The sequence below is a fragment of the Sinocyclocheilus grahami genome, unplaced genomic scaffold (assembly GCF_001515645.1).
Source record: "Sinocyclocheilus grahami isolate Dianchi unplaced genomic scaffold, SAMN03320097.WGS_v1.1 scaffold23.1, whole genome shotgun sequence".
NCBI lineage: Eukaryota > Metazoa > Chordata > Actinopteri > Cypriniformes > Cyprinidae > Sinocyclocheilus > Sinocyclocheilus grahami.
In genome coordinates, this window is record NW_015505202.1 from 1,251,586 (window position 1) to 1,275,507 (window position 23,922).

Here is a 23,922-nt window from a genome sequence, read left to right on the forward strand (position 1 = left end):
AGTCCATGATGACAGAATTTTCAATTTTAGGTGAACTATCCCTTTAAAATATTTTCTGAACACATGGCAATTGTCAAGTTAGCACTTTAGCATATCTAAATGAAAACGGGAAAACAAATGAGACAAATTATCTCACAGAAATCCACAGGAAGCTTGACAACTGAAAACACGACACTATCTCTGAGTTCCCCGTCTTGTACGACTCTCACGTTTCATGTTTTTGATAGCCTCATTACAGCCTCACCTCTAAAATCAATTTGCCTGTGTCTGTAGCATTGCTCTCATTATACACTGGGTAAGCCGGAAGAGCGCGCGTGTGTGTTTGTGCGCACGCGCTAAAACCCTCAAAGCCTAACACACCCGGTTTGGAAAGAGATAAATTAAAGCAAGACTAAGAAGAAAACACAGGATGGCCGAAAAAGGCGGCAGAGTATGAGTGGACGATGGTGACCCTGTAAACGATCTGAAGGATGGAAGATCAAATAAGCGAGTTTTGTGATTTGAGGTTCATAAAACACTGTGGCACCCACCTGCCACAGGACCACACTGCTGCACAGATTAAGGGGCCGGTTTAAGGGAGTCATGGGAGAAAAGGGTAGCCAGGAGCACAGGCAGAGCAGCAGATGAGAGAGTGGAAAAGTGGGCTGCTATATACAGGAGGGGGTTGGGATGAAAAGAAGCCCAAGTCAGGGAGCAGCAGCACCACTGGCTTGACCTGGGGACGACTGGAAAAGGCAGGAATCCAATTAAAATCACACCCCATCGGCCTGCACAGCCACCACCCCCTCACCAGGCTGACACAACTTCACACTGCTCCTGCTATATGTGTCATTTTGAGCAGGTGGAACGCAGCAGACACTGAGATCATATAGTCCCGGTCACACTTTGAGGATGCTATGGCGAAATAGTCTATGATACACTTTCTGTACAAGCATAGAATAGAGTGTGTAAAAAAAGTTATAAAGAATATATTATAATAAATTGTCATATTACCGTCGCCATACATCCTTGTTGCTGGGCAGAACACTCGGTGACAAGTATTAAAGAGAGACAGTGAGATATCACCTCGTTCACAGTAAAATAACCATATAAAAAATCAGCTAAAGTGTGTGGTCATCCAGATATTCATGAAGAAATGTCATTTTTCTATATTATACTACTGGCAAAGTGAAGTCATAATATTTTCAGCAAAGAAAAAACAACAGGCATTAAAAAGGAGTTTAGAAAAGAGATCTAAATTCTACCTGATCAAAATGCACACCACCACTGCACTTGCAAAACAGAGTAAATACGGAATAGTCTAAACAAAAAAGACACCTATTCAGGGATATTTTTATATATAAATCCTCCTGAAGGTTGCTTTCAGAGAGTAAATCTATGATACAGCAAATCAAAAACCAAGGAGTTCACAAAAAACAAAACATACAAATGTAAACTTGCCTGTCTTGATGCAACAATACAGTAAAACTAAATTAGGATTTAAAATGTAAGCATTTAAAAAGACTTTCACTTTAAATTTAGAAAGTAGATTGAATGTATGCTTATAGGATTTTATGAATGTAAAAATGAAGCACAATAGCTTTACAACAGTCCACTACAAATATTGTTATCCCATTACCAACATAGGATTTCAATCTAAAAAAATACACATTAAAACTCCACAAAAACAATACCTTAAGCACTGTACAATCAAAGGATTTCTAAGGAGGTCAGTATCTGCTAATAATATGAGGTTACCAAGCAATTGTACGATAGTATCCAATGAGTCTTCACATACGATTTTGTCATTTGATTTCAATCACAGGCTAGTTTGAGAACAAAGATATCAAAACGGCCAAATTGTAGTCTGTCATGTAATTTTCTATTACAAGCAACACTAGACACAAATAAAATAATTCTGACAGAAATAAACAAAAAACAGTTTGATCAATGTTCAGTTCTATTGTTTTATATATGTAACAACTAGAAAACAACTGAAACATACATTTTAATGTTTTTTTCCTATTGTTTTCAGGTAGATTTCTTGCCTATTTTTGTTGCGGTTTTGTTAATGACAATATATTTTTTTATATTTTAAAATCATACACACTACACATTATTTGTGCTGGAAACAAGTGAGATTCCAAACACAAGGCGAGCATGGAAAATATTTTCTTTCGATTGCATTTCACTCCGAACAAGATTTAACATATTAGCGTTTTGAGTGGTATCATATTTTTATAGAAGAAAACTTCACAGTAGAGATACCTTAAGAAATATGACAGGATCAGTTTGGATTAATTATGACACCTGCATTTTTATGTTTTTAGCATTTAGCCTAACACACCACATTAATGCAAGTATCTCTATGTGTTAAATATCCTTGCTAATGAATATACAATTATATATAAAACAAACTGTTCAACTTCAAAGAACAGAAACATGGGATTTCTATTGCAAATTTGTAAATATTTCTTCAAAACAAGATACAAACATGTTTGCCTAGCAACAGACTGTCACAAATAAACTTCCTGTGCTCTTTTTTTCCAATTTCCTGCTGCTCAGTTATCCAGTAGCGTTTAAGATAGAAATTGGGAATTTCTTGCAAATTTCACATTTACAGCAACTTGCTTTGAACATATCGCATCAGTCCAGCACTGATGGTGTGAGGTTTCTGTGAGGAGAGAAATGTACTTTTGCCATATGATCTTTCTAAGGTTATTCACGATAGCTAAATAAACAAACTGAAAGATATGTTAGAAGCCCCACATTGCCAAAAGGCCTTGATAGCCACTTTTTCAGTTAAAGGTCTCTTTTTCTAAAGCCTTAAATAGTCCAAAAAATAGGTTCACTGTATTGTTTGGTCACCGATTTTTTGCCAGTTTGTCTCTATAAGTAGAGGTTGTGATGATTGGTGCCTGAGGCACCATCCTTGACAGTGAGAACGGGGCTCTTAAACTATGAATGAAATGCATTATTGTAATAACCAACCAGGAAAGAAATTAGTCTTTTAAAATGCTATGCATCCTGGTCATTAGTGTTAGCTGCTTCACAGCACTGAGGTGTTAGAAAGGCAAGTTACTCGCATTACAAATTGAGAAACACTACCCTACTCGCATTACAAATTGAGAAACACTACCCTACAATGCCCAACCATTTCACAGCACCACACACACACACACACACACACACACACACTAAAAGAAATCTTGGCAAAACTGGACTATAAAACTCTTAGCAAACTTGTATATAACAAGACAGTTGCAACATTAGATTCAACTACCAAATGCTCCAAACATCGTTTTTCAGTCTTTACAATCACTGAGGTCAGTGTTCAGATTTTTCAAAAGATCAAGTCAATTCCAAACATGCGGAAAGAAACAAACTAATGAGACTGAAGACAAAATTGAAAATATGCAATAGCAATTTGATTATGCAACTGTTGTACTGAAAGAGCTGTGGACCACAGGCTGACAATTTGGGACTCATTGTGTGGTACTTTCTGCATTAACCTAACATTTCATTCATCACCACCAAAGTTATTGCTTCATTTTCAGTTGTAGGCTGCCATTTGGTTGATGACAGAGGTGAGATTACAGTCGACTTGTACTTAACATGATTTGAGTTCATTGTCAGTTCTTGTACGATAATAAAATGCTCCATCACACTGAAAATGAGTGAGAAATCTACCGAAACCAAATGAAAACCCACACATTCACATATTAAGCAACTTAAGTGAGCGTTTCGCTGCTCAGTGCGATCATAAGTATAAAGGCCTCTATGCTCGTGTATACCTTTATTTATACTGTGCCATAATGCATTGCAGTTTATATAGCAATAAACTTAATAGCAAACAAAATTCTCATAACAGAGTTGACAGTCAAGAATCCAGACACAACGGGTTAAACTGAAAAGAAAATGACGATAAATTTGGAACCTGCTGGAGTTCATTTGGGGTGAGGCAACTTCGGCTGTAAAATCTCCTTCACGGAAAACAATTCATGATTTAAGTTTGCACTTTTTTTAATTAATTGTTTTAGACACTGCACACAAGTCACTAAAAGTAGGTATATATAGTTTCTTCTTTTGAAATTTCATTCCAAACAAAACCTAAACATGCATATGGAATCTGTTGAATAAACAGCCACATATAAAATCAAAAAGTGTTATAGGCTGAACTCACGCACGTTTCCTTTGAGAAGCATAGAGTTTAAATCACACGCCTGATCAAAGAGAATAGAGATACTTTAATGAAACTTCAAATGCATAATTAATTGTACAGTATATACAGTAGAATCTTAATTAAACACTAATTCTCATGAAGGTGTCTGATGTCTGTAATAATCGACACAGAAGTATTAAGGTATAAAATGCACTCATTGTTGGTGTAGTGTGAAAATCTTAAAATAATTTGTCAGGCCTTCACCTTCACACACATCAAGACAAACTATATTTGTAATTCGTATAACCTTCGAACTACATTTAAGCTGTGACAGAAAATGCATGTAAAATCCACGTTGTAATTTACAAAAAAGATTCACGATATTAACTTTTATTATCATTATATATGGAGGCTCTGCCTCTACAGAACCTCAAAATAATACGCCATTTACTTCCTGTGCAGAAATACTGTAACTTACTTTATTTCAACCTTTATATTCTACTCCATCTGTGGGCATCTTGTTTGTATATATTTTATATATCTATATATGAATTATAGGCTAATTTGGCAACTTGTCTTTAGCTTTTCTTTTTCTTTTTTATAGATATTTGGCAAGGTTAAGTAAGCTATTTACAGTTTAGGAATAGTCACCGACGTCTCACCAATACAAGATCATGAGGTACAACAGATAAAGCTCACAATAACAAATTGCACTATCCTATTTAGTAAGCCTGCAGGACAATATTAGGCTACATGAAGAGGAACCCTTCAGCTGTCACCCGTCAATGCTTTAACACGCAGAAGCCCGAGTTACAGACATTATAAATCACTGTTACAGTGTTTGGGTGAAAAAGTGTCCATGGCGCTATGACATGTGTACCAGCCATTTACCACACTTTTTTGAAAAGGTGAGTTGGACGCAAAAGGTCTATGGCTAGGTGCGAACGAATGACTTGGTTGACTGCACGAGTATTGTACAGACTCTGGTCTGTAGCTGCCACGTTGTAGCAAAAGAGGGTCCGAAAGGGACTGTGGCCTGTGCGCCATATAGTCCAAACTGTTTTCAAAGGTGTGATGGAAACGTGACCTCATAGTCGACTCATTTCGTGTCTCAGGAGACAGGGAGGGGGTCGTCATTGTTCGTGCCACTGTGGTAGAGGCGGGTGTGTCTTGCTGTTCTGCCACCTCAGGAGACCTTGCCTCTACAAGATGCTCGTCGTCTTCCCCGATTTTTGTAATGTAGGCCTTGCAGTGGAGTTTCATGTGTTTGCGCAAGGAGCTGGGGTGTGTGTAACATTTTTCACAGCCTCTGACCTTGCACGTGTAGGGTTTATCGCTGGAGTGAACGTGAGAATGCTTCTTCCGGTCACTGCTGTTTGCGAATCTCCGATTGCAGCCCTCAAACTCACATTTAAACGGTTTCTCACCTAAACGGGCAGAGGAGGGGGAAACGCGAGTTACGGGTGGGATGTACAGTCAAGCATGGCTCATCAGTTATGAGTGCATGGTGTCATTAGATGTGTCATGCAGGATGTTGTACCAAAAAAAAAAAAACACTGTGCTGCTCCACACATTCAATAGAGTACCAGGGGAGGACAGAACTTTGTTTAGCCTTGCATGCAAAACTTGATAAATCGAAATCCCTCTTTTTCCAATCATTCTTAAACATAGTGGTGTTTTTCCACTCAGTTGTTTCTATGCAATTGCTGCTGCTATCAATTTAATGATTCACACGAGCTAAATCTTAACTTAACTTAACTTATTAATGAACCGCAAATGCATAGGGCCTATTTCTCAAATGTATTTCAGAGTTACTAAATAACTATGGAAATGTGTCAGTGATTGATTTTTTATTTTTCAATTTCATTTGAAACTTTTCAGTGAAAAATAACATTTTCTAATATGCGCACACATTTTTGTTAGTCTACCTAATTCATATTTTTATAAGCGTCCGTACCCAAAGATGAATTCATAGTTTAACTCATTTCTAGTTAGAGAAAATAATTTAACTGTGGATTTAATAATTACAGTAATCTAAATATTTATATATAGGCTATATAAATAATTTCTTATGGTTAAATAATTTTTTTTTAAACTTGCAGGGGCCATTTCTATAGATCATAACGTTCTAAGGATTCATATGACGTCAGTTTCAAGTGTAGTGGACTCGAAGCTTGCAGTGCGTGGCACGAGCGGGTGCACTACCGTAGCAGAGAATTCAGCTGTGCCTTGCGTAAACGCTACGTCACAGCTCTCCGGTGCCCCGGAATTTATTTATTTATTTATTTTCACTGCATGAATGAGAGGCACCCAAACAACTGGCCTGTGGACTGATTTTCACCAGCACAAAAGATTTTGAAAACAAAATAATTATAATAATAATAATATTAATAAAGCATCCCACTAATACGAACAACAAACAATAGGCTACATTTGATATAAATAAAGGCTTTAATCGCCGTCCAAATTAAAATCTCACTTAGGCTGAAGGAAGTTCAATTCTATTGTGTGCAAAATTCTACATTCATTTATATGATGAAACATTTAGAAAATGAATTCATCTTGATGGACCCCAGTGTCAAAATCAGTGTTTGTGTACAGCAAACAATGAAATATAATGAAAATAAATGAAAATATCAGGCTACGGTAGAATATTTTATAACGTTACTTTTGGCACAAAAAAATCAAACCGTACGATTTATCGAGTTATTCTGTCCTGGCAATTCTATCATGAACTGATTTTGTGTTGGAACAAAATTAAGCAGAACACTCCGGAAAAGGTTCAGAGACTATTTCGTATGTTTGAATCCTGTCATTATTACTATCATCATCATCATTATTATTATTATTTGTATTAATTATTATTAACTAACCTGTATGCGTTCTCTTGTGTATCTTGAGGTTCTCGGATCTGGCAAAAACTTTTTCACATCCATGAAAAGGGCAGGGAAAGGGCTTTTCTCCAGTGTGCACTCTTACGTGGTTGGTGAGCTTGTATTTGGCTTTGAAAGGCTTTCTGTCTCTTGAGCAGTTCTCCCAGTGACAAACGTAGTCGGAGTGTTCCGGTCCTCCGACATGCTCAACCGTCACATGGGTGACGAGTTCATACATGGTCCCAAAACTCCTGGCGCAGGGCGGCTTGCCAGTGCCTTCTTGGCCGTCACTCCACTTGCACACCAGCTCGTGCTTTGGGTTCTGCCTGGAGCACCTGAGGAAGGCGTCACCCCCTCCTCGCTGCATGGCCATATTCAGAGGCTTATAGAACTCCAAGAACTGGGTGACTAGCTGCTGGCTGTCGGCCCTGGGGCCATTGACCGACTGCCCGTATGGGTGCGTTCGTGAGAGAAGATCTCCTGGAAGACCCAACATCATTTGGCTGCTGAGATCTCTGGTTGCGTCTGACGAGCCATGGGCCTGCTCTTGATACGTGTTGAAGAACGCGTGGCTCCTGCCCTCCCTATAGCTGTGGAGGTCACGGTACCTTCCAATATTGCCATGCTGGTTAGGTCTCGGAGCCAGCTGATCAGTTACTGGTGGCATGCCTGCTGCTGACAGATTTGTCCCAATGATAATGCCCCTAGGACTGGGTTCTAAGCGATGACTGGTGTATCCAGTGTCTAGAAAATGGGTAACCGAGTGGTCAACATATGCACTGGCCCTCGTCTCGTGGTAGTCTCGCAAATTTTGCGAGGGGCAGAGTTTTAAGGAACTGCCAGTGGGGTGCCCCATGTGCTCCTCTGCCAAAGGTGGCAGCACCATGCTGGGTTCAGTATTGCTCTCCCCAGGGTTGACGCAAGAAAGAGGGCAGCCACTAAACCGCGACAGGCTTGTCATGTTTTGTTGCAAGCTTGGCAAATCAACCAACCTTTAACGTTTACGATTTACCTGCAAAACTCGTCCCCATTTCTCCCGCGGTATCATCTGCATGTGCAGTTATTGCCTGTAAACCTCTCAGACGCAGGAATCGGACCCAGGTTCGTTAAGATTGGTGTGAGTCCCATGCCGTTCACTTTGCCCTCTTGATTTGTGGCAATAACCGTGGTAGTAAAATGCTCCGAACCAGGCCATACTGCAATATAAAAGCACAGCAGGCAAACCAGCATTTAAAAAACGGTGCTTTGGGATTGGTCGGAACGCGCGATGATTGGCAGTCCCTGGATTTGTTTTAAAAGGGACACGCAGGCGTTCACCACACGACTCCGTTTTCAAATATCTCAGTGAAAATGCTTTGATATGTGCCGCTAGCACTGCCAGATATGGGCTGTTCTGTGACTTTAGAATGCCGAATGCGATACTGTTGGCTAAAATATCGAAGTGTTTAAGTGTCATGTATATGAATTATTAGAAAGTCTGTTCTATGAATGCTGTGCAACAGTGTGATTTCAACATCGAATAGAAATAACAGGAGTTAAGCAACGAAATCAAGATTCTCTTTCAAGTCTGTCGCATTCAGGCAACTCTGAATGTCTGTTTCACTATTTATTATTGTGGTTTAACTTTAATTAAACTGAATATATTTTGGTGATACTCGGCCCAGTATAATGGTGTTGTTGGTAAACACATTTTTTATTTGTATTTATTTGTTTAATTCAATTTATTTTGGTGTTTAACCACCAAAATATACTACAGCCTAAATATAATATAACCAGTGGAACGCATGTAATTTTAGTTGCAAGCTAAGTTAAATATTACACTTATTTTGCTAAAGTTTAACGTGACAGAACCGTTTGCTTCATTGTGTTTGATATTTCTCATGCAAACAGAAAATATTATTTGTTATTATTTATATAAATTACATAATATTTGCTATAAAACACTAAAGAACACTGCTTGATTATAATGCACTTAGAAAATATCCCATCTTGTAAAGTATGCTTCCGCATGTGTTGGTCGGTTAGTTTGTTTGGTAAACGTGCATTTTTATCAAATATTTTTCTTGAGTTGCAAATCTGAGATAAAATAAACAATAATTGTATTCAATTTCCAAAATGAATGTAAATTAAATACATTCATAAAATATATCTAATTAATAAATATAAAATACATATACAAAAATGAGCCACAATAAAAAAATTACCGAGTTACCTCAATATCGCATAATTGCTAAATATAACGTTATTTGGACATGAAATATGCAAGGGTTAATAGACTTCTGACTTTCGAGGTTACAAGAATGAAAGCAAGTTTCACACATTTAACCTTTACAACCCTATGATGACCTGGTGTCAATTTAGGAAATGTATTTACTTGTTTTGAATTATTTTGCACCTGTCAATATTAAACGGACAAAAATGAAAACAGGTTTGTGGTGTAATCTCGCCACTATCACTGGTCACTGTAAAAAGTGTGACACAGCATCATAGTGTGGACAGTCAAATTTAATACCTGTTTTTTTTTTTAAAGGGCCAATTCAAACGTTTAAATAACCACGCAAAATGTTGACATATTAAGAACATAATATAATTATGTGAATTATGTTTTAGAAACTAAAAAAAAAACTTGCACAACTTTTATACCAGGAATATTGATCACTCAGCAATTTGAATTTAAGAAAGTGATTCATGTATTTCTTCTGAAGACTGTCTCCCCCCATTGAGTGGGCACAAACTTGGGTTATTTAATAATATCATTCTTCCCACACATGAAGTTCTTGGATAGAGCAAACATTACAAGAAATATTTACTGAGGTTACAGTAACTGTATTCACAATAGTCATAATTAAGTCATAATTAACAGTCCAAAAGCACCATTCTCACTACATTAACAGTCATATCAAACATACTATAAGAAAAAAGAAACCAGAAGTGGCCAAGAATAAATACTTTTATATATAAGTCGCAATGCAGTTTCAGATAAATCTCCCTGACCACGATATCCAACACCATAACAGAGAATACAGAACAATCAGTGGCAGATAATATATTGTAAAACAAAAGTCTCTTCTCCCACACCACACAGCAAATCTTCCTGATTCATTTCTTTCTTCTTTATTTCTTCATTACTGGAAAAGACGAAAGGTATTTCTACACATATTCTGTTAATATACAACATTAAAGATTGCCAATAAATGGGTTGGTACAATAATAATTAGAGAGAGAGAGAGAGCACAAATGTATGATATAGGACACTGAATATTTCTTTTGTGTTATATCAATTCAAGTAATGGTCACAAAAAATACCTAATGACATATCTATAGTTCACAAATGTCACAGACTTGTCTTTGGGACCTACAGTGCACAGACTAAATAATGTCAACAGAGACTATTATAAATTCAATTCATATACAGTCAAAGTGGTACCACAGTGGTTTGAAGATTTCTTAAGATAACTTAATTGAAAGGTAAGCATATTATGAAGCAAAATGATATATGCTCTATACCATTCTAAATATACCGTAAGCCAAAATGTAAACTGCCTCTCATTCTTGCCTGCATTATGCTAACGTTGTACAATTACAAATTCAGTGTAGTCCTATCTTCATTTCCATCCAATATTTCCATATCAAGACAACAATAAAGCCATACATTGCTTGTGAACATGTCAAAATTAAATTAAATTAAATTTGGTAATAAATTCTGGCTGAATATATTTGGTCTAATATATTAGGCTGAAAACTACAGAAAAACTTTTCTTCATTGCAGTGAACTTAGCGGGCGTTCAGCTTTACAAGTTAAGGGCTAAATGTCGGTAAATTTAAATGGGCGAACTAAATGGAAAATAAAGAAAAACTGAGTGAGATATAAGCAGGAAAAAAAGCACCAAACACAAGGACTCTACACTCTTTTTTAGCACTCGGCAGAGCACAATAGTCTATCCTGGCAACAGCAGTTTGCATTCACTAATAGGCAGATGCGTAACGCCTCGACAAATTTAATTTCCAATAATTTATGTTAAACATAGTTAACAAATTTTATATAGACACATGTTAATTGAAGGTGCCACAGTTATCTCATTACTCAATAATGATGAAGTGTTTGAGATAAACAGACCCACTCCTTGACCAAGCTGGTAGAAAGCAGGCGAAATACTTTTGAATGTTTAAGAGATACGTAAACAGATATAAAGCCATGTGTCTGGATAAATACACAGAAAGGAAAGATACAGCTAATAACTCAAGAGAAGAATCCTATAAAACTAAAATATAAAATTAAAGCTTAAAATACTACCCATAATAGAATCTCCCTAAATGAAAGAATGCCGAAGCGGTAGGTAATCGGAGTCCATCTGTTGTTTCAAGCGAACGCAGCGAATGAGTTCATTTTTATTGTGTAGACCTATTTAAGCATGAATTAAATTAATTTAATGTGAGATTGACAACTGGAAAACGAATAAACAGGACATGATCTATAGCAATACCTAGATAATTATCAACGAGTATATGCTACTATGAACGATGCTACACTACTGAGCTTGATTAGCCCGAATCATCATCTTCAAGAGTTCAATATTAAGCAGGTACTGCTCGGACTAAAAATATGAATGCTTAGTCTAAGGGGGCGGGAGCTAGAGCTCATCGCATTATTCTGACGAAACATTATTTGACTACCTCAAATAATCGGTAGAAATATAGCTCTGGTCATTGCAATTATAAGCCTTTAAGTCCATTAAATTTTCTGTGGTCCAAAGTTAAATGACGACCCCCTTGAATTACAAAACGTCTCTTGCCCTCATTTGCCCTTTGGCCGGCATGAGTTGTAGTGCAGTAAAGAAGTTAAGTGAAATAACCGAGCATTTCCTTGCACAGGAAAAGCAAAGTATTTCTGTGGTCCAAAGTTAAATGACGACCCCCTTGAATTACAAAACGTCTCTTGCCCTCATTTGCCCTTTGGCCGGCATGAGTTGTAGTGCAGTAAAGAAGTTAAGTGAAATAACCGAACATTTCCTTGCACAGGAAAAGCAAAGAACGTTCTTAAAGGGTTAGTTCACCCAAAAATGAAAATTCTGTCATTAATTACTCACCCTCGTGTAGTTTCAAACCCGTAAGACCTTCGTTCGTCTTCAGAACACAAATTAAGATATTTTTGATGGAATCTGAGAGCTGTCTGACCCTCCCATAGACAGCAACGCAACTGAAATGATCCCAAGTAAAAGAAAAAAATAACGACTTTATTCAACAATTTGTCTCCTTCGCATCACCCTGGTGCCATTTTGGAGAATATCCGCTGGAGGTAAACAAGGTATGCTGTTTGTCACACGGATAAGCTTTTTCGTTCAGATCAAATCACAACAACGTAGGAAACAGATCCGGCGTGATGCAGTTGACACAGAACAGTATACGCTGTTTACGTCCAGCGGATATTCTCCAAAATGGCACCAGGATGATGCGGAGGAGAACAATAGTTGAATAAAGTAGTTTTTTTCCTTTTGCGCACAAAAAGTATTCTCATAGCTTCCTATAATTGCGGATGAACCACTGATGTCACATGGATTATTTTACAGATCTCCTTGCTACGTTTCTGGACTTGGGAACATTTCAGTTGCGTTGCTTTCTATGTAGGGCAGACAGCTCAGATTCCATCAAAAATATCTTAATTTGTGTTCCGAAGACGAACGAAGGTCTTACGAGTTTGAAATGACATGAGGGTGAGTAATTAATGACAGAATTTTCATTTTGGGGTGAACTAACCCTTTAGGAACTTATTTCTTAGCCACACCTGGAAAATCTCAAAATAAGTCTCAAAATAAATTAAGCGTGTCCACATTTAAACAGACAAACTAGGCCTAGAGTGGAGAGTAAAGAAACCGTAGCCTGTCTGACTGCCGACTGTGAAACCTAAAAAAATCGTAAATCTGTCCGGCGGTACAAGCATACTCACTCACATGTGTGCTCGTGTACGAAAGGGAGAGTAAGAGAGAGAGGCAGAAATAAAGAAAGACGAAGCAGAAAGGAGGGGGGATAAAGCTTGCAGAAAGAAATAACTGGAAATCTATATTGCTACTAGCAGTAAAACTTGTGTGATTTTTAAATGTTTATAAATATGTGCGTGTGTGTGTAAGCGAAATGCATATAGGCTACTATTATAAGTAAATGAACCGTATAACATTTACTACTACATTCTATTAGTGTATTTATCAGAAAAAAACATTTAAAAAAATTTGTATTAAAGGTCTTAAGTTAGCCTACACGAATACAACAAGCAACTGATCAACAGAGCACTTTTATAATACATCTATTGAAAAATAAATTACTCACCTTAAAACTATTAGACTAGGTCCCTATTTGCTTTTTTCTCGTAGAAAATGTGCTGAAAGTGAAAGCCTGAAAGCTGAGGACTAGACCAGAATGAGGAGCTGATTTAAAGATTTTTGTTTTTAATGTCTAAAATATAAAAGGGAGCTCCTTTCGAGGAGAGACTGAGGGGGAGAGGAACGTGAAATGGTATAAAAAGCGCTGCTTGAAACACTCGAGGTGTTTCTGAACTTGATCAGATTTTATGTGTCCTGCAGCGAGTCACCAGCAACCCTGTGAAACTTCCTCAATAGCAAGAATTTTTGTCGCCGTCAAAAAAAAAATCTTAGGGATATTATAATTACCACCATATTTATTTATGTCTTATTTTTGGGTTCTACATTCTATAGTGCGATTTATGTGTTATAACATTTTACGGCTTCACTCTAAAAAGTGATTTCATTAAAAGAAAAATTACGGACGCATATGTGTTCATGTAGGATACTATTAGATAGATAGATAGATAGATAGATAGATAGATAGATAGATAGATAGATAGATAGATAGATAGATAGATAGATAGAAATTATCTTAATTTCCAATAAAACATTTTTTGCCGTTTTTCTGATCTTCTTAGCTTTTTAAGAGGCTCGGCGAAAGTGTATTTAAAAAAATTAATTGTCAAGCAACTCCTGAAAGTTTATGTAACTTTGGGAACAGCTGAGGTGCTAAGCAAGGGAAATAAACAAACCTTTCTTACTCAACCGAAATAAAGTCCCGTTGCTTTACCTGCAAATAATGCCCAACAGCAACCAATCAAATCTACTCACTGAAACTAACTGCCATTTTCAATATTAAACCATGCCAATCAACGAACACGCAGCCAATTAGCACCCTTCCTAGCGATCACGTGACTATGAAAGCGCTGTGCTCTCATTGGACAGTGTAGAGCTGCCTCCCGAGCTCGTTTATGTGCAAGGAGTGAGTGATTGACTTTATCAGTCCAAGGACATCATTCGCCTGGAAAGGGGGGGAAGTTTGATCCTCTTTCTCACGGATCCCAGTTACGGGAGTTTTCCTCCCGTTAACGGAGACCCGGGATTATCATTTCGTTTTTCAATTCAAGATTTCTTTATTGAAGCTTACGTGACATTGTGCTCAGTTTACCGTTACACACTTCACTCCACTAAACTGGGGTTTCTCATATTTTTTTTTCTTTTTTCTTTTTCACTTGCTTTTTCTCGATTGAGCCCAATGACTATGCTCCTTGATAGCGCTCCTCAGTTCCCTTCACTAGGAGTAGGGGGGTTCGGAACGCATAGACACCATGAGTTGGGAAACCGAGACCCCGGGCTGGGGCTCAGTCCCTTCGCAGATTCATCTCACTCGGCTGCCTTCAAGATAAGTCCCGTTACTCACGATATCGCCTCCAGCCAGTCATCAGCGTTCACCCCGCAAGCTACTGGATACGCAGCCGCGCTCGGTCACCACCACGGAGGACAAGTTGGTTCTTACGCCGGTGGAGCATTCAATTCGACCAGGGACTTTCTCTTCAGAAACAGGGGCGCATGCATCGGAGAGACCGCACCGCCGAGTGCCCAGCACGGAATCTTTGCCACTTCTGCGGGTCTACACGGGCCCCCCGGAATTTCGGACAACCCGGGACATCTGTTGTTTCCTGGACTTCACGACCAGAGCGTGAGCCACACTTCACCGGGAGGACATGTTGTAAACAGTCAAATGCACCTGGGTTTACGCGGGGACATTTTTGGCCGTCCAGATCCGTACCGACATGTGGCAAGCCCTCGTACGGACCCTTACGGCACCGCTCAGCTCCATAACTACAACCATCCCATCAATATGAACATGGGGATGAACGTACCCACACACCACGGTCCGGGGGCCTTCTTCAGATACATGCGGCAACCTATTAAGCAAGAATTGTATTGTAAGTGGATAGAAGAGAATCAGATGAACAGACCTAAAAAGACTTGTGACAGAACTTTCAGCACAATGCATGAAATGGTGACACATGTTTCAATGGAACACGTTGGCGGGCCAGAACAGAGTAGTCATATTTGCTTCTGGGAGGATTGCCCGAGAGAGCGGAAATCCTTTAAGGCCAAATACAAACTCGTGAACCACATCCGAGTGCACACGGGAGAGAAACCGTTCCCTTGTCCGTTCCCCGGTTGTGGGAAAATCTTTGCAAGATCAGAAAATCTTAAAATTCACAAAAGAACTCACACAGGTAAGGCATTCGTATTTTCCCCTTTTTTGATTACCCACTGGTTTTGGAAAAATAAATATTAATTTAATGATATTCCAGCGGGGTTATTTATACGCAAATTGCAGTTCTTTTAAAAATGTCAATGAACAAGTGCATTTTCTTTTAAATTAATTTAAAAGTAAATGTAATAAAGAGGAAACCATGCAGGAAAATCGCCACAACTACTTTAACTATGTACACTTTAGGTTTGGGGAAATTAAATACATTGGTCAGATGTTTGGGAAGATTAATTTATTGTGATCACATGACTGTTATTAAGAAACTTAGTTTCTTCTTTTCTTTTTTCTGTAGAGCAAAATATGTTTTTGTTTAAATGTATATATTGCATCTCTTTAAAGAGATGAATTACAGAACAATTAAAATGCAAAGCTGCATGCGTTGTTGTGGAGCGAATTTGTGAATGGACTGTCCTCTTGCATTTGTGAAGCTATTCCTGATGATTGTGGCTATAAAGTTATAGAAATAGCATGGGATTTGTGTATTATGGATGTATGAATAAAATGCTACACATTGGTCTGGGAAAGTATGAAGTAGTCGAAGTAAGTGCATTTAGTCTGATGGCTGGATTTGTGCCTAAATAATTGACCCCTTTGAGATCCACATGAAATGTAAAGCAAGCTGTTGAACAGTCTATATTGTTACACTTGGCAGACAAGAAACGTGTGCAAAAATTGTTCAACAATTGCTACACAGTTTACACGACAATGCATGGCGTGTTGGTTTGCTAAAACGTATATAAAGATTCTTGGGAAGTAAAATAAAGGATAAAAGCAAAGACCTCTCAAAGAGCGTGATATGTGGGTAACCAAACCATCTAGTGTGAGCGCAACATGGCCTGTTAATTTCGAAAGGCGTATTACATAACTGAAAGTTGTACTGCACATCCGCTCTATTAAAAAAAGTTATATTACTAAAACTTCAGTGTTTGCTCTCACTTGCAGGTGAGAAGCCATTTAAATGCGATTTCGACGGCTGCGACAGGCGCTTTGCGAACAGCAGCGACAGGAAAAAGCACATGCACGTGCACACATCTGACAAGCCATATATCTGCAAAGTGTGTGACAAGTCCTATACACACCCCAGCTCTCTCAGGAAACACATGAAGGTAAGGGACATTTTCTGATTTTGCAATCACGCAAATAAATATATTTTTTAAATGTTGTAACCCCTTAGATAAACGTATTATGCATTATACGGGCAATGCGTTTACATTCATTTTAAGCAGGCCTGATATTGTTCTGTATTTTGGTTCACAAATGTATAACAGAGATCAGAAATCCTAGACATAGCATAAAGTTTAACCGTGTACAAGCGTGTTATTTCCTCGTACTGCCTGTATGTCATACATCTATGAACGTTATAATTTAAGGTACACGAATCACAAGGCTCAGAGTCGTCTCCAGCTGCTAGCTCTGGATACGAGTCCTCCACGCCGCCAGTGCTGGTTTCTGCGAACACTGAAGACCCGACAAAAACACCCACGTCTGCAGTGCAAAATGCATCTGCACACAGTGATGGACTACCACCTAATTTTAACGAATGGTACGTTTGAAGCTCCAAGCAGACTCTCAAATGGTGGACCAAAAGGTTGAAGTAACCTTTAAAAAAAACTATTTACGCTATGGCGTACAAAATGGCATTGAAACAACAGGAAAAGATGAGAGTTCGCCAGCAGGCCTCGTCCATTCTCAGGATTCGAAATTTGACTTTATTCCGAGTTCGAAGAAAACTATCAAGGCATAAAATAACAAAATAACACTTTCTAAGAATAAATGGTTTTCTCCTTTAGTTTTCAGATTTCAGATGATTATTTTATTTTTCATTTTATGTATTTTCTGAAAAAAATATTTAAAAATAATGGCAAAGAAAGAATATTTCACGGTGTTTTATATTAAGGTGACACTCACATCACCTTTTAGTTGATTGTTAAAACTTCAGACAGTCTTAAGAAACGTGCCAAAGTCTTTGTCTTGAACTTGAACAAAAAATAATAAATCATAAATAAGTATATAGCCTACTCGTGAATGTATTTCCTTGTTTGATGGAGTCAAATCTGTTGTCCAAGTCCGTTTTCAGGTGGAGAAATGTGGTATTAGCTTACGATTGTTACCTTTGAATAGAACGTTGCCTTTGTTAATGATGTATATACATATCCATGATGCCATATTTATCAATTTGTAATTTAATTATCGGCGAAAGCGCCGACTTTTAAATTATATTTATGGAAATGTTTTCTAACAAGACTGTACAGTTTTGAGTCAATAACCAGTTTTAACGATGAAAAAGGGAGTCCGTTCTAAAGTTCCCACGATACGATTGTATCTTTTTTTTAACCAATACATGTGTCTTATCTGGGTCTTAAAGTATTAATTATATTAATATTATGACATGACATGATCTATAGTTTCAAGTATGCATTTTCCAACGTAAGTTCATGTGAGGACCTGTATAAAAAGAAATTTAAAAAGACTATTTTCCCCTTTAAATCACTGATGAATCAGCCATGTGAGCGTATTATCAAAATGACTTATTTTGTATTTTTTCTATTATTTTCTTTACTCTTAGCATCAGAGTATAGACTACATCTCTAAGGTAGATCTATAAAGATCACTTAAAAATTCAAGAGGCCCACTGACCAGTGTTTTCATCGACACGCCACTTTTTGATCAGATACACCATGCAATAGCATAGCTCTCATTCGTGCATCAACTTTGAACTCGTTTGACAGTGTTAAAGACATTATATTCTTGGGTTTGAGGTACAGCCATTTGAATCAGTATGGTATTCCATTTTTGATGGTTCCAGAACTGTCTTTGTGGATGCAAATCTGTGTTTAATGTGTCAAAGAGGAGCAATGATCTGTCACAACAGTAATCTCAAAATAAAACTTTTTGTCTGTCAGTTTGCATTGTTTTAAATGTAGTTCTTCTGTGAATATAGCGTGTTGTTTGTTAGGAGTACTGTGGTATAACATATAGAAAACTTTGATTACACATTTGCTTGTTTTATGTGAATAACTTTTCCAGATGTGGAACTGTATGTGTGAATGAAATTCAGTATTATGGTTACTAGAACTTTTTAAGGTGGAAAAGGGAGGGGAAATATGTGTTCAGTGACACCAAGAGTTACAGCGTTGTATTGTTACATATTTTTAAGAGACTAAAATTATGCATATGAATATATTGTGCTTATGAACATGATTTCAAACCACCAGCACTACTTTTGAAAACAAACGTTAACAAAATACAGTACCTCGTAAGTAACGTGATATATAAATACGTTTATTTAAATAATTTAATGAATATATGTTTTATATACTATTTTCTATACGTTAAGTTAAAAGAAAGATTTATTTCAGCCACTTTCGATGTATCTTCAGCCCTGATCTCATACAGATCTGATGTACAAATTGAGCTTGAATGTGATTCTGTGACATTTCTCGTGGAAATGGGTCACGCATCAAGTTATTCCTGAAAAGCACGTTTAACTGATGAACTGTGTCACTGTGCCATTTTCGAGGCAAATGATGTTACTTCAACATACCTATTAAAAATTCAGCAAAATCTTGTACTTTCTTTCGAGGTAGGGTTATTGTTTGTTGGTTTGTTTAACAAACTATTTATGACAAAATGTGAACAAGTTTTTGACTGGAATTAAAACAAATTCTGAAATGTCACAAATGAAGACCTCAGTTTTTCTTTTTCATTTATTTCTTTTGCTATTTTCCTCTGGTTCTAACTGTGAACTTAAAGCATACGCCCTACTCCAGCCGTACGATGCAGCAACACACTTGAACTTGACAGTAAGATGCCGCCATCTTAGCATCCTGTTTCTTTGAGGAGTTCAAAATTGTGCCGCGTTAACGGAGCTTAACAGCCGTCTTTAGCGCATGATTATTTCAGGACTTGGGACCTTGGGGAGTACACATACAAAAACGCTGCTGAGTTTAAGTTTAAAAACTTTCTACCGAGATACGCTAAGCCATTCTCTCGATTTCAATTATGTAGGCTGGGTTTGGCAGACATTCAAAACGTGTGGTAAAAACAAGAGAGACTGCGCCAGTGGCCGACTGTATATTTTATCATCCCACTGCATTAACACAGAGACTTATTATATATTTTAAATTAAATTATTGAAATATATTGCCTAACAGTGCATCACCAATTCAGACATTGCTGCAAAATTTAAAATAAATTATAGAAAAAGTATGCAAAAATATATATAATAGCCTTATATTTAAAAAAAATAAAAATAAAAAATAGCAATAATAAAACGAACTAACTATTTAGAAACACGAATCAATAAATACGTGCACTGTAAAAAAAAAAAAAATCTGTAGTTTTTACAAAATAATTTTGGTAGCTGTGGTTGCCAGAATAATTTTCTAAAATATACAGAAAAACTGCAAACACATTTACGGCCAAATTTTACAGTATAAATCTGTAATTTAAAAACAAGAACATTTGAATGTAAACCAGTAAATTCAACAATGCACACTGCTATTAAAATCTGTTTTGTACCTTTAACATACTGACAACCACCATAATAATGCAGGTGGTAAAAAGCCACATGAAGAATCAAAGCTCATCACAAGTAGCTTCGCCACAAGCAGAAATATATACTAATATATAGAAGGTGCACAGAGTCATTCATGCAAACACAAAACACCATCATGGTAACACACATGATACATAAATAATGCATTAAACTTTCATTAAACAACAGAAGATGTAACATAAAGCCCAAATATACATAACTAATAACAAAAACTATTTAAAAAACATGATTATTTAAACAAAATACTTTTAAATGTGGAGTGTCACGCAGGGAATTCTGGGAATATCAGTTTACAGTTTTTGACTGTAAATTATAAATTGATTTGTTATTTTTACTTCTAAAAACTGTCAAATTAACAGCATTTTACTGTAAAAGTACATGAAATGCCTGGTTAGATATTTTACAGTTTTTCCCTGTATATAGTACGGGAACTTACTGTTAACCTATTAGCAGTTTTTTTCCGTAGCGTTTTTTACAAAATTTTACAGTTAAAATTACACTCATTTTTTACAGTGTGGTGAAAAGCAAAATCATTTTTCACTGAGTGAAGTTTACGATTTAAAGGCTATGTAGGCAAACATTATTTTTGGAGGACCTGCCTGGCTCTTTCCTCCTTCCTCGCTTGCAGTATTTTGGCATAACTCCACCCTCATATCAAACCCAACCCACCTTCAAAAATAAACAGTTTTACAAATTCATCTAAACGGAATCTTTTCTGATTTCCGCGCAAGTGCAGTTTTGTCCATTCCACACAACATTTTTCTCCTCGCGCTATCGGCTGGAGTCTATCTGACATACGCGGTGACGTCACAACATGGCGCTGGCTGTTTTGCTGAGGCACCCCGACCTACCAGATGAGCTTGACTAATGGGCGCACTCGACTTTTTTCGTCCCGTCTAATTTTTTGTAAGCTGTCGTGAACAACAAACTATAGTAGCGTTAATACAAGAGAAGGCTTGGTCCTCGAACAATACCTGTCTTAAGAATGACTGGCTGTTTATAACGAAGTCTGAAAAGGATTAGAAAACACTTCAGCATTGCAGTCACGTGGAAGGAGTTTGAAAAGTAGCGGTTGTTGGCTGGCTGAAGTAAAACGGCGAAGTTCAGATCTGCTGTAAATTAAATGCTGGACAGGCAGATATGAGAAATGGGAGGTATGGTATTGGTTAATTAACCTGTAGTGAAAATGTTATCAAATAGGTTTACACACATTTTACTTAACCTATAGCTACATTAAAATACACGGTAACGTTAGAAGTATTCAAGTGTTTATGGGTTGGATGAGCGTTCTGGCTAATACTAAATAAGGGTCCTTTCCCTAGTCCTCCCTGAAGCCACATTCAGACTCATAGCTTTGCTGGCTAAGCGGGGTGGCACTGTCTGAGAGGATAAACCGACACGAGCAGGTTCCAAACGGTTTTTGTCACGCAACTGCGCGCGCGATCATAAACTCAGGAGTTGCCTTGAACGTGGCGGGATGCTGTCAGCACTACATGTTACCGTGAGCTATTTTCCGAGTTATACTTTACTTTTTAAACATTAGAAACATCCAATAGGTCATCGCCACACATGTATAACACACTAATACAAGCCCTGCGATGCAGACAACAATTCAAAGCCGTCAAACAAGTGAAGGTACTTTATAGGGGATCCTTTAGTAGTCAAGGTAAACTAATTCCGCTGTAACGTTAAAAAAAAAAGTACTGTAATATATTTTGGATATTCGTTCTCCCATATTGTAAAAGAAAACGAGTGTAGACTAGAGGTTATGGCATTACTTGTAGATAAAATAATAATAAATATCCTAATAAAGTAATATATACAATTTTGACTGTATAATTGTATTTATACAGAAAAAAAAATGTTGGATGTGAAACTCCAAAAGCTTATGCAGGCCTAGCTACAGTACGATATAACATAAGTGAATTTGGCTGTATTTGTCTTTAATTCGCTATTTACCAAACAATACAAGAGTGATGTGGAAGGTAGAGACAATTTGCACGTCAATTAACCCTTTTCAGTGCGCTCTACCGATGCTTATTCACCTGCAGGAAAAGCGATGAATATGCAAAGGAGCTCAATGTGACTGTTAATCCAGGATGTGTCCTTTCAGAATCTACTTTGGATGTGCTGCAAAGCCCATTGTAATGTTAAAGCAAGGCAGTCATTTACCTTGACGATTCGTAAAGTTTGCGTTTAAATTGATTTACCCATCACATTTCTACTAGAATGAACTAAGGGCTTTTTTTCTGGTACTTTAAATAAGACAAGTCCAACAAGTGCCAACTGCTTTTTTTATTTATAAGCACGTCTGTAACTTGCTCCTTCCTCGTCAGTTTTGTTATGTGAGTGAACATTTTATCTCCAGTATCGCCATATTTGCAGCGAGTTGTTAGCACACAGATTCAGATGGAAAATAGCGTCTTATTATCCGCTTTTTGTCCGATAGATAGATTTTTAGTTAAAAAATGTTATTAACATGTACTGGAAATTACTTGCTTGCGAAAAAATGTGTAGATTAAAACACATAGAGGGATAATTATTATTTTTAATTTCAGTGAGCACAGGCCCATTTTAACAAGGAAGCATAAAGAAACAATCACCTAATAAAAATGAACGTCGTCAAAGTCGGCGCCTATGAAAAAAGTTTGGAACGCCTTCACTGAAATGCATATCCATGCGATTATGTTTTAGACTATGAGAGCAGACGGTAATGCACAGGGGAAATTTAGGTGTAACACTTTATTACATATAAAAAGAGTTATGGGGGCTTATAGGACGAACCTCTTATGATGACGAAAAGTAGTTATTATACCGAGACTTCATTATCTATATTATCATAACGTGCGAAGTAAAAGGGTAGGATGAATTCCCAGACCCAAATATTTTCCACACTTCAGAAATAATTTCAAGTACTATTCGCGGGTCTACGTGGATGTTTAAATAAGAACGCTGCGAATCAATTTGCACCTTAAAAGAGAGCGAGTTCCCAATAGTTTTTTGTAACACCACACACGTTCTGTCACACTGAAGGCACTCATCCTTCCAACGTCTGAATGTACAAACTTTGCAAGAATTATATATATTTAAAATTATGTAGGCGACCAGGGACGCCATGTCAGCACAATTATTTCCATATTAATTATGGTATGCTTTTCTCTCTTTTTTCCCCCAATTCAAAGGGGTGCACCAATGGCCATATTAATAATATTAGATATTAATAATAATGCACTTATTATTGATCACTAGAAGTTGGTGTCCACTGGTTTGTCATCATGAGTAACTTATCAAATTAAAAGAGGACTCAGAGAGCTATATGGCCATCATTGCATCAGTAACACCTGCAAACAAGGGTCAGGGACTGCAGGGGGCGAGAGAGCAGGTGCTTGTGGTTGGTGGTTTGGAAGCCTAAATAAATAACTAAATAAAGACTTAAGCAACAATATATAAATGGCATAATCATTGAGACAGAAAGTATCACTTCTGCTATAGCTGACATAACATGGCATGTATTTGACTCTTCAAAAAAAACACAGTTTTCTTTAGTCCTTAAATAAAAAAATCTAATGAAAGATGCAAACATACACTTTAATGAACTGGCCAAGTCATATACATTTTTTTTTCTCATAACTTACTGTTTTTATAATTTGCTGTTTATATTTTAGTAATTTAACAAAGATGCAAGCAGTTCTATACTGAAGATTCACACTGTGTCATGCAGGTAATTATTTCCTGAGCTTATACTTCCAAATAGTTGTGTACTC

The 23,922-nt window shown here is 37.2% G+C and overlaps 2 protein-coding genes and 1 long non-coding RNA gene across 4 annotated transcripts in view; 1 reads left to right on the forward strand and 2 right to left on the reverse strand.

The window, feature by feature from the left end:
• Nucleotides 1-4,373: 4,373 nt before the first annotated feature.
• On the reverse strand, nt 4,374-8,286 carry LOC107560577 (zinc finger protein ZIC 4-like). The gene is made up of 2 exons (XM_016244799.1): nt 7,015-8,286; nt 4,374-5,568 (listed from the first exon to the last, which is right to left on the reverse strand). The coding sequence occupies exons 1-2, from the start codon at nt 7,973-7,975 to the stop codon at nt 4,961-4,963; spliced, it is 1,569 nt and encodes a 522-aa protein (XP_016100285.1). The 5' UTR covers nt 7,976-8,286; the 3' UTR covers nt 4,374-4,960.
• Nucleotides 8,287-14,162: 5,876 nt separating this feature from the next.
• On the forward strand, nt 14,163-19,279 carry LOC107560585 (zinc finger protein ZIC 3-like). The gene is made up of 3 exons (XM_016244812.1): nt 14,163-15,562; nt 16,543-16,706; nt 16,971-19,279. The coding sequence occupies exons 1-3, from the start codon at nt 14,566-14,568 to the stop codon at nt 17,151-17,153; spliced, it is 1,344 nt and encodes a 447-aa protein (XP_016100298.1). The 5' UTR covers nt 14,163-14,565; the 3' UTR covers nt 17,154-19,279.
• Nucleotides 15,170-23,922, reverse strand: part of LOC107560595 (uncharacterized) — a 35,208-nt gene continuing 26,455 nt past the window's right edge. For both annotated transcript variants that reach the window (XR_001605745.1, XR_001605744.1), the window contains one exon: nt 15,170-15,238. This is a non-coding gene — a long non-coding RNA (uncharacterized lncRNA). The remainder of the gene's footprint in view (nt 15,239-23,922) is intronic.

Excerpts from the sequence above, each read along its gene's own strand:
- LOC107560577 (XM_016244799.1), bottom strand. The coding sequence starts at position 7,975 with ATGACAAGCCTGTCGCGGTTTAGTGGCTGCCCTCTTTCTTGCGTCAAC. Across the intron at positions 5,569-7,014 it reads ACACAAGAGAACGCATACAG|GTGAGAAACCGTTTAAATGT; the intron begins GTTAGTTAATAA and ends CTGCCCGTTTAG.
- LOC107560585 (XM_016244812.1), top strand. The coding sequence starts at position 14,566 with ATGACTATGCTCCTTGATAGCGCTCCTCAGTTCCCTTCACTAGGAGTA. Across the intron at positions 15,563-16,542 it reads TCACAAAAGAACTCACACAG|GTGAGAAGCCATTTAAATGC; the intron begins GTAAGGCATTCG and ends TCTCACTTGCAG. Across the intron at positions 16,707-16,970 it reads CTCTCAGGAAACACATGAAG|GTACACGAATCACAAGGCTC; the intron begins GTAAGGGACATT and ends TTATAATTTAAG.